General features: G+C 43.9%; 1 protein-coding gene across 1 annotated transcript in view; it reads right to left on the reverse strand.

Annotated features, from left to right (window-relative positions):
* Window positions 1-9,365, reverse strand: part of STYX (serine/threonine/tyrosine interacting protein) — a 37,343-nt gene extending 27,978 nt beyond the window's left edge. Inside the window, exon 1 of the mRNA XM_049767551.1 lies at window positions 9,309-9,365. Within this exon, the coding sequence (XP_049623508.1) occupies window positions 9,309-9,365 (57 nt within the window). The remainder of the gene's footprint in view (window positions 1-9,308) is intronic.
* Window positions 9,366-10,765: the final 1,400 nt, after the last annotated feature.

The following is a 10,765-nucleotide window of genomic DNA, read 5'->3' on the forward strand; positions in this document are numbered from 1 at the left end:
TTAGATAAATAAATTCATTCGCTTGAGTATATCAGCAACAGAATGCTGATTATGGGGGTGAGCCTATACATAAGACATTGCCAACATTTTTACAAAACAAGCAGTGTGTATAAGTTGCAGTTGTTCTACATTGCCACGAAGGTATTGTTTTAAATAGCACTGTAAAAGTGCAACCTAAAAGACAACCAGACATGCATCGAGTGCGAAATATCAAAGACCAAGAACTAGGATATCAAAAGGCAACAAACAGGGCCGAGTGGTGGCGCTAGAGTGCCTGCCTTGCAAGCGCTAGCCTAGGATGGAACACAGCTCCATCTCCCGGCATCCCATATGGTTCCCCCCCCCCCCCAAGCCAGGAGCGATTTCTGAGCACATAGCCAGGAGTAACCCCTGAGCGTCAACGGGTGTGGCCCCAAAACTAAAACAACTAAGAAAGGGCAACATAAAAGCTGTTCATTGATAATAAAAAAAAATTTTTTTAAGTCATCTCAAAGTTTGGGAGAGCTGGTACAAGGTTGAAGAAACATGTCTTCAATCAGAACATGGTCATCCAAGTATCACCCAGAAGTGATTCAGGGCACAGAACCAAAATAAGATTTGAAGACCTGGGTATAGTCCCAAAAATAAAGATGTGGGTGGGGCACACACAAAAAATCCAAAACCTCAACTCATTCCCACAGAACCTTTATAAGCTTTATCTTTGAGCAGAAGGTGGTGATTTTGAAGAGGGTAGTAATATTCCTAAACACACTATGGCCTTCATTCAAGTTTAATATTAGAATCATATTTGTAAGGCTAAATAAAACAAGTCAAGTGATCCTGAGTGGCACTAAGATGTTTATGGGCTCCTAGGAGAGGCACAGATTTGTGGTTGGTTTGTTTTTTGTGTTGTTTGCTTTTGGGCCACCACACCCAGCTGTGCTTGCTCCTTGCTGACATCAGGGATCACTCCTAGTGGACTCCAGGGGATCCTATGGGATACTAAGGATCAAACCTGGCCAGCTGCTTTGAAAGGCAAGCACCTTACCCACTATACTATCTCAATGGCCTTTTTTCCCCTTTGAAGAAACATTCTAAGCTTGATCAGAAATAACTTATGAGGGGCCGGGTAGGTGGCGCTGGAGGTAAGGTGTCTGCCTTGCAAGCGCTAGCCAAGGAAGGACCTCGGTTCGATCCCCCGGTGTCCCATATGGTCCCCCCAAGCCAGGGGCGATTTCTGAGCGCAGAGCCAGGAGTAACCCCTGAGCGTCAAACGGGTGTGGCCCAAAAAAAAAAAAAAAGAAATAACTTATGCAAATTAGCTCCAAAGTGCTTACAATTTAAAATAAATAAGAAAGATAAAATCCCATGAAAACCTGATACAACTGAACTGAACTATTTTCAAAAAGACTGCAGATATTACAATGAAACATAAAAAGTTTTCCTTAATAAAGAATATCAAAAGAGCTAACATATTAAGAGATAAATTAAAGACTATGAAAACCCCCCCCAAAAAAAGAAATAAAAACAAACAATTTAAATTAAAAATTGGTAAGATTAGACTCTTCAAAAGCACAGACCCTCTTTCCATGCTGTTGCCTTTACACCATGACTAACTTCTCTCTGGGTCTTTCTGAACCAAGGAAGCCCCTATACAAACAGGAATGTTAAAATATTCACCTGCAAGACCAATGAAATAACATCTTAAAGGCACAAAAATTGTTTGACTAACATAAAGTTTGCCAAAACTAACGAAACAAATTAGATCTGGAGATGGAACAAAGAGCAAATGAACCCAAAAAGTAATTGGGAAATAGCAAAAATAAGAGCAGAAATTAACAACATAGAATCCAAGAAAGCAATGTAAAGAAACAATAAAACCAGATTCTTTAAAAGAATAAAACAGGGGCCGGGAAGGTGGCGCTAGAGGTAAGGTGTCTGCCTTGCAAGCGCTAGCGTAGGACAGACCGCGGTTCGATCCCCCAGCGTCCCATATGGTCCTCCCAAGCCAGGGGCGATTTCTGAGCACATAGCCAGGAGTAACCCCTGAGCGTCAAACGGGTGTGGCCCAAAAACCAAAACCAAAAAAAAAAAAAAAGAATAAACCAGATAACCCTTTAGCTAGACTAACAAAAAGACAAAATGTTCAAATAAATCTGAACGGAGATGAAAAGGGAGATCCTACAAAAATTCAAAATATATGGGGGCCGGAGAGATGACAGAATGGAGGTAGGGTGTTTTTGCCTTTCGTGCAGAAGGTCGGTGGTTCAAATTCCGGCATCCCAGATGGTCCCCCAACCTGCCAGGAGCGATTTCTGAGCGCAGAACCAGGAATAACCCCTGGGCGCTGCTGGGTGAGACCCAAAAACAAAAACAAAACAAAACAAAACAAATTCAAAGTATGAGGTCACCATGAACACCTACCCATATTCTCTTATACTCTTAAGATGAGGCTCTAGCCCGGGGGGAGGGTGTGTGATGGTGGGGTATATGGGTTGCAGAAAGGGAACTGGGATGGAGGGAGGACATATTTGGTGATGGGTATTCCCCTGATTCAATGTTAATATGTACCTAAAATACTACTGTGAAAGATATGTAAGCCATTATGATTAAAAAATTGTGTTTTAATCAGAAATGTTCTTTGACTTACATGCATTATTATTTTAATTATATGTTGTTATGTTACTATATTATGCTATGTTAGTTTACCTCAATATGTTAAGCAATTTTGTCTCTTGAATAAATTCTTACAATAAAAAAAAAGATGAAGCTCTTAGAAAAATGAATAGATTCTTAGACATGTTACCTGCAACATGAAAAACTAGTGATTATGAAAAGCATATATGACTTTTACATTGGGGGACTAGAGACTACTAGTAGAGGGGATAAGGTGCTTGCTTGGTGAACATGGGGCTAACCTGCCTTTAATCTCTGACACTTCTTATGATAACTGGGCACCACCATGACAGAATCATGAGTACAGACCCAAGTATAGCCCCTACATTCCACTGGGTGTGGACCCCAAATCCTTCTATGCCAAATTAAAAAGTGTCTATATAAAGTAAACATAATTACTGAGGAAAGATAATTAGACAGACCGTGACTTTAACCACAAGAATGGAAGGAAGTCAGGGACAGGAATAAAACTCAAAGATGGTAAAATGTTAAGTTAAAATATACATGCAGAAAACAATCCTTCAAGCACAAGAGTAAAATAAAACACAATTTCATATATAATCTGAATTTACTATCAGCGGACTTTTAAGTAACTTCTAAAAGGTACTATTATCTCCACTTTATAATTCTATTTTAAGCACAGAGAAACTAAATAACTTGATTTCCAGTCCAAGTAATCTGACTCCAGAGCCTATTCTCATATTCATTACATCACACAGCAGTTTGTCAAAGTAAGAAGGAACTATATCGTAAAAATATAGTTACATTGGAATAAATATTGGTCAAATAAAACAGTGACTAAATGGCTAATAATAGAATAAAAATAGAATGTTTAATTACCAAGCAACTGAAGAGGGTAAAATTCTCCCAAAAATGAGTACAAAATAAATGTTTGCATGTTTCTTCAACTTTCCAAAGCTACAGCCATTATACATTGAAGTTTTTAAAAGAACCAAGGATGTGGCTCTACTAACGGTTCTACTAAGTTCTAGTTGCTAGTACCCCTTGTACTACTACTACAGGGCAATTTAATCCTAAAAACTACTACTGGAAGTGGCACCAAACTCTAATAGGTATGAGCTCTATGAAATCTTGAAAGTGTTTTTTCATAGATTATTCAATATGAACTAATCTGGGTGCTTGTATATAAATAAGATCACTATTAGAAGCCTACCTTTTTGTTTGCCCTCGTCCTGATTATCTAAAAAGGTACCATAAACTTGACCCAGTCTATGATTCTTGCTAATTCCTCTAGCACACAGATTGAAAATTTTAAATCACAAATACTCATATTCTTGCTTCATCAGGCAACCATTTATCTGAACATCTCTAATAAGTTTTGCCCATATCATAATGTTGAAATCAGACTTCTTAAGTATCTCCTAAAATCATCACTTCAGAGACAATAATATTGAGGCAGATTTTTTTTTTTTTTTTTTTTTTTTGTGGTTTTTGGGTCACACCCAGCAGTGCTCAGAGGTTATTCCTGGCTCCAGGCTCAAAAATTGCTCCTGGCAGGCACGGAGGACCATATGGGACGCTGGGATTCGAACTGATGACCTCCTGCATGAAAGGCAAACGCCTTACCTCCATGCTATCTCTCCGGCCCCATTGAGGCAGATTCTTAATGTGAGTCTTAATTTCCAAAAGCTGGATTAGTCAAGCAGTCCAGCTATGTTTTCAGATCAAAAGACCAAGCTAAACAAACAAATTCCTAAATTGTTAGGCATATATTGTTTTAAATAAACAATTCAAGTGAAAATCTTTCAATCTTTGATCAATAGTTATCACATAAATAAAAAAAATAGTTATCACATATAAAAACCAGCCAACCCAATTAGATCACCAGCCTGCCAGAAATGATTTTTGAGCGGAGTGAGGAGTAAGCCCTGAGCAAATCTCAGAATGACCAAAAACAATCACATTAGGGGCCAAATGCAAATGAACTATCAGAAAAAACAAACAAACATTTTTTTGGGGGGGACACACCCGGCAGCACTCAGGGTTTACTTCTGGCTCTCTGCTCAGAAATAACTCCTGGCAGGCTCATGGGACCATATGGGATGCCAGGATTCGAACCACCAACCTTCTGCATTCAAGGCAAACACCTTACCTCCATGCTATCTCTCCGGCCCCCTTTTATTTATTTATTTTTTAAATAATTTTTTTTTTAAGTATAAAACCAATAACCCAGGCAGGAGAGATAGCACAGCGGTGTTTGACTTGCAAGCAGCCGATGCAGGACCAAAGGTGGTTGGTTCGAATCCCAGTGTCCCATATGGTCCCCCGTGCCTGCCAGGAGCTATTTTTGAGCAGACAGCCAGGATTAACCCCTGAGCACCGCAGGGTGTGGCCCAAAAATCAAAAAAAAAAAAAAAAAACCAATAACCCGGGCCAGAGAGGTGGCACTAGAGGTAAGGTGTCTGCCTCACACACAAGCGCTAGTGTAGGATAGTCCTCGGCGTCCCATATGGTCCCCCCAAGCCAGGAGCAATTTCAGAGTGCATAGCCAGGAGTAACCCCTGAGCATCAAACAGGTGTGGCCCAAAAAACAAACAAACAAACAAACAAAAAACCAATAACCCTAACTACACAACTATTAATAAGTAAGCAACTTTCTTTTCTTCCTCACATCTACAAACCATTTTATCATGCCACAAGTATGATCAAAAACAGTCAACATTTTTATTAATTCAACATTTCTTTTGTGTGTGTGTGTGTGTGTGTGTGTGTGTGTGTGTGTGTGTGTGTGTGTGTGTGTGTGGTTTTTGGGTCACACCCAGCAGTGCTCAGGGGTTATTCCTGGCTCCAGGCTCAGAAATTGCTCCTGGTAGGCACGGGGGACCATATGGGACGCCGGGCAGGGATTCAAACCAATGACCTCCTGCATGAAAGGCAAACGCCTTACCTCCATGCTATCTCTCCGGCCCCTCAACATTTCTTAAACATATAGTGTATGCCAACAATATGTAAAAGAAACATAGGGAACATATTGATGACAAAACTCACTTGTTTCTCTCACAAATAACAGACATTGATCCAATGAATGTGTAACTGTTTGGATATTCCATATGGATATGTGTTTCAAGGTAGGTACTAGTACTATAAGGCTTATAAATCTGAGGGTTATGAATTAGTTTGGAGGGCTCTGTGGAGGAGAGGGGCAAGAGAGGAGGCAAAAAGAGAGCAAAAGCTTCTCTGAATAAAAGATTATGCAAAAATTGAAATCCAATCAAGACTTAGATGAGAACAAAGAGTAGTGGCTGTCAAGATAAAAGCAAATGCCAAGATCCTTGAGGACAGAATTAAAATGTTCAGGAACTCAGAAAATGAATGACAGGAGCAGACAAGAGATGACACAAGAAATGAGTGTCTTGTAATGAGGTTTGGTAAGAAGACAGTTGTTAGAATGCCAGATCTCATAGAATTTTGTGGTAATGGCAAAAGTTTGATCATGCTAAAGATCATGAGATCATAAAGTAGTGACATTGTAAATTAATCTAAACGCAGCCAAAGTGTGCTAGCACCATTTAATAAAGAACACCCTTGAAAAAAGGCAAAGTAACAAAAAAGAGTACCCTTTATGGAAATTGTGCTCCAATATGATCTAGCACTACCACTTCTAGAGATATACCCTAGGAACACAAAAATGCCCTCTGCTGTCTATGTTCATTGCAGAGCTATTTACAATAGCCAGAATCTGGAAACAACCCAGATGCCCAACAACAGATGAGTGGCTAAGCAAACTGTGGTACTTATATACAATGAAATACTATTAAGTTGTCAGGAAAAATGAAGTAATGAAATTTTCCTATACATGGGTGGACATGGAAACTATTAAGTTGAGTAAAATGAGTCAGATGGAGATAGACACAGGAAAAAAAAAGTACTCTTTAGGGGCTAAAGAGTACAAGCTATCTCCTTGAATTAACCATTTTTCAGCTGGGATGAGTATATGATGAGAAGGATGGGTACTTGACCTAAAATAAAACAATTCTCTTTATTTTAAATAACTAAGCTACAGAAAACTATTCCTCAATTTGAAAGCCTCACATAGTGTCACCACAGAGCAGCTGATGGTCAAACTCCATTAACAGAGAAAGTGCAAAAAAGGAGACAGAAAGACAAGTTGAAGAGGTTAGGCAGGAACTGAAGGATATACAGTACAATGATTAGGGTGCTTGCCTTACAACCCCAAAACAAACAAAATAGTGATCCTAATGTAAAGAACCAAGATCTAGCCCGAATACCACCAGATATGTCCCAACTTCCAACCAAAAAAACCCCACAAACACTGGGTTTAATGCAAAGTATGCAAACACTTTAAATTAAAATGTGAGGAGGGGAGTACAAAGTCCACAACACTCTCAAGGAATGTAGCTCGGAGGTCAGATAGAAGCCTCCCGTATGCAGAGCATGTGCATTAGCCCTTTGAACTATCTCCCTGATCCTTAAACTAGAACTAATAAGCAAGGAAGAATCGTAATGCAAAAAAGAAAACTGAATTAAGTCTCAGGAGAAAAAGTCCTCCTGGTGGGCTAGTACCATGGTATCTCATTATTCTTTGTAAGCCACAACTTCATTTTAAAGAGTGGGAAAACTCCGTAGTATTTCTAAAGTTGCTTTCTTCCCATGTGAAATACCAGACTCATTCAGAGGATATAAAAGCATATTCTTCACATTAAACAGAAAAATAAAAGTCTGGATACCTATTTTTAAATATTCTCAAATATTCCTAAATTTTACTTTCATTTACCTATTTAAAGACTGGACATTTTCCTATTTCTTTCCCTTTCCGGTTCCGGTTCCTGGGGGTAGGGGGTTCTATACCCTTGGCATACAGACATTAAAGATCTCAAACTTGGGACTTGGGGCTGGAGAGAGTAAGGTGGATGGGGCACTTACCTTGTATGTGGCCCACCTCATAAATCCCAAATGAACCTACCAGGAGCACCTACCTGAACACAGAGCCAGGAGTTAATAATACCTGAACACTGGGTGGGAACCCCCCCCCCCAAAAAAAAAAAACAAATCAAACCCAAACAACCCGAGGCTTCAAAAAATAGTATCACCGGGCCCGGAGAGATAGCACAGCGGGCGTTTGCCTTGCAAGCAGCCGATCCAGGACCAAAGGTGGTTGGTTCGAATCCTGGTGTCCCATATGGTACCCCGTGCCAGCCAGGAGCTATTTCTGAGCAGACAGCCAGGAGTAACCCCTGATCAACGCCGGGTGTGGCTCAAAAACCAAAAGAAAAAAAAAAAATAGTATCACCTACGGGCCACGGGGTTCTACTTTAAAAACCTGCAATTCTCATTGCCACAACTAAAAGATCTGTCTGAAAAAGAAAAGAAAGAAAAGAAGAAAGAAAGAAAGAAAGAAAGAAAGAAAGAAAAGAAAGAAAAAGAAAGAAAGAAAGAAAGAAAGAAAGAAAGAAAGAAAGAAAGAAAGAAAGAAAGAAACGTTAAACGCCAAAGTGTTTACTAGAACTAATATTTGGGTACAAACTGGCTTTAAAGCAAAACTGGGAGCCAGAGAATTGGCTCAAGCGAATGACACAACTTGTTCCCAACAACACACACACACACACACACACACACACACACACACACACACACCTTTACAACTGAGAGTTATTTACGTTATCATCAATATTAAAATGAAAAAAAAAATAAAGACAGGGATTCATTTTCCCTATGACTTCTAAGATAAAAAATTTTGGACTAAACTTCCAGCTTTATTTCCTGCCCCCCTCTTTGATTCTACTACAAGTTTGAGTCTCCTTGCCTACTTGAGCTTCAGAAAAGAAATCCTATCAGTGTGCAATATTTAGTATTTGAAAATTCGCGACCCACATGCGATGCAAAAACAAAACAAAACAAAACAAAACAAAACAAAACACTGAGCATTCAGATGAGATGAGCCAGGGAAGAAAGAGATGCACTGGGAGCAGCCCGCAGCATCCATCCCGGAGAACGCGGAGCCCCAGGGGTCAGAGAGCCTGCCTGGTTTTCTGAAGTCTGGGTCCCGATCCCTTTGCACCCCCCTAGCTTTCCAAAGGAAGGGCACGACGGAGCGGCCTTAAGCGAGTCGCCCCGAACCCGGCTGGGCGTCCTTCGGGCTCCTCCCTCCATCGGGACTCGAGCGAACTTTCCCCCCCCAGCAGGCGCCACTTTTGCCCAAGTTCAGGCCCCCGCCGGCTCCGGTGCACACGTGGGCGGGAGGGAGGGAGAGACGGAGGGAGCCTCGCCTCGCGTCCCCCAGAGTCCCCCCACGTCTGAGACGAGGCTGAGGACGGAGATGGATCTCCCCGACCGGGGCACGAGGGGTCCCCGAGGCCGTGCTGAGGGGCTGAGGGTGGCGGCTGCGGATGCAGCTCCGCCTCGTCTCTCTCGTCCCGCTGAGCCCCGGCAGCCCGGCCCGGCTGAGCGAGGGGCCTCGGGGTCAGCGGCTGGCGTGGCCGGCCCACGGTCGCGGGCGCCGCCGTCGGAGGTGAAGGCGGCGGGGCGAGGCGAGGCGAGGCGAGGCGAGGCGGGCGAGGCGGCCGGCGGCGGGACGCTCGCGGCCTGGGTTGGGCTGGGCCGTCCGTCCGTCCGTCCGTCCGTCCGCCCGTCGTCCCTCGGCCCGCCCGAGCGGACGCCGCACTCCCTCTCACCTCGGCGTCTTCTTTGCACTGTGGGAGCGCCGGGAACTCCAGCTTCACGTCCTCCATGGTCCCGGCCGGCCGGTGGGTGGGGCAGGACTTCTCTCTCTCCCTCTCTCTCTCCCTCCGTCCGTCCGTCCGTCCGTCCGATCGTCCGTCCGGCCCGACCCCTCCTCAGCGAGGCTGGCGCTGGCGCTGGCGCTGGCGGTGTTCAAGGCGGGCGGGCGGCGCACTCCTAGCACTCACACGCTCCCCGAGCCCAGCTCTGGCTCCGGCGGCGGCGGCGGCGGCAGTGCGGAAGAGGAGGGTTGGGCGGCTCGTGCCCGGCCGCCATGCTGCCTGCCGCTCGGTCCCTCCCTCCCCCGCTCCCCCCCGCGCCCCTCAGGCCGCCTCTTCTCCGCTCCCCCGGCAGCACGAGCCTTCTTACAACCGCCTCTCCCTCCCTGCCTTCCTCTCCTCCTCACCCCCCTCCTCTCGGCCCGCCCCCCCCGCGCCGCCTCAGCCAATCGCAGCCCACGCTCGCCTTCGGACCGCCCCCCGCGGCCGCCAGGTGTCAGCGCGCCGCCGCCCCGCCCCTCCGCCACGGCGCACGCGCGAGGGGCGGGGCCTCAGGGCGGGGCCCCGCGGAGGCTGCCAGAGGTGAAGCTGGGAGAGGCGAGGCGACGCGAGGGGAGGGGAAGAGAGGCGGGAGGGGATGAACTGACTGACAGTCCTTGGCGGACTCCGAACACCACAGCCCCTCTAGCCACCAGGGAGGCCAATCTCTCTCTCTCTTTTTTTTTTTTGGCATGGGAACGTTTTGAGAACCCTTGCTTCAATCCGGTAAATTATATCTTCTTGCCCTATCCCAGAAACCAGAACAGTCTGTGACTTTACCATCAAATATGAAGAAATGTTCATCTTCAATGGAAAACATTGGACTTTTAATACTGAGGAAGTATTAAAACACAGAAAAATATTGAGGATACTTAGAATATGTGTGTGTGTGTGTGTGTGTGTGTGTGTAATGTGAGTTCATCCAGTACATTGTACAAAATACCATCTCTCCCATATATTCTGAGTTGACTAATATTTTAACTATTTGTAGATGACATGCTTTTCAGTATCTTCTACAAGTCAGTTCAAAGTATATTAAGGACTAGAAACCAATGGGTAGGGAGTTTGCCTTGCATGCATACAGCCAATCCAGGTTCTATCTCCAGCATCCCATATAATTCTCAGAGCATCACTAGGAGTGTGGCTCAGCAAACAAAAGTGCTAATAAAGGACGTTCATAATTTATAATCTTACTCTGGGTCTTTTGAAAGAGGTGAGGGGAGTCAATCTTACAAATCAAGGAATCAACTTCAAAGGTTTGTGCAGTGTTGTGCATGTAGTTGTTTTTGTTTGTATGAATTGTACCTTTAATGAAAATTGCAACCAATGCCTACATGGTAATATCCTTTTGTAACTACTTTAAACTTGAACTG

Source organism: Suncus etruscus, chromosome 2, assembly GCF_024139225.1.
Source record: "Suncus etruscus isolate mSunEtr1 chromosome 2, mSunEtr1.pri.cur, whole genome shotgun sequence".
NCBI classification, from domain to species: Eukaryota; Metazoa; Chordata; class Mammalia; order Eulipotyphla; family Soricidae; genus Suncus; species Suncus etruscus.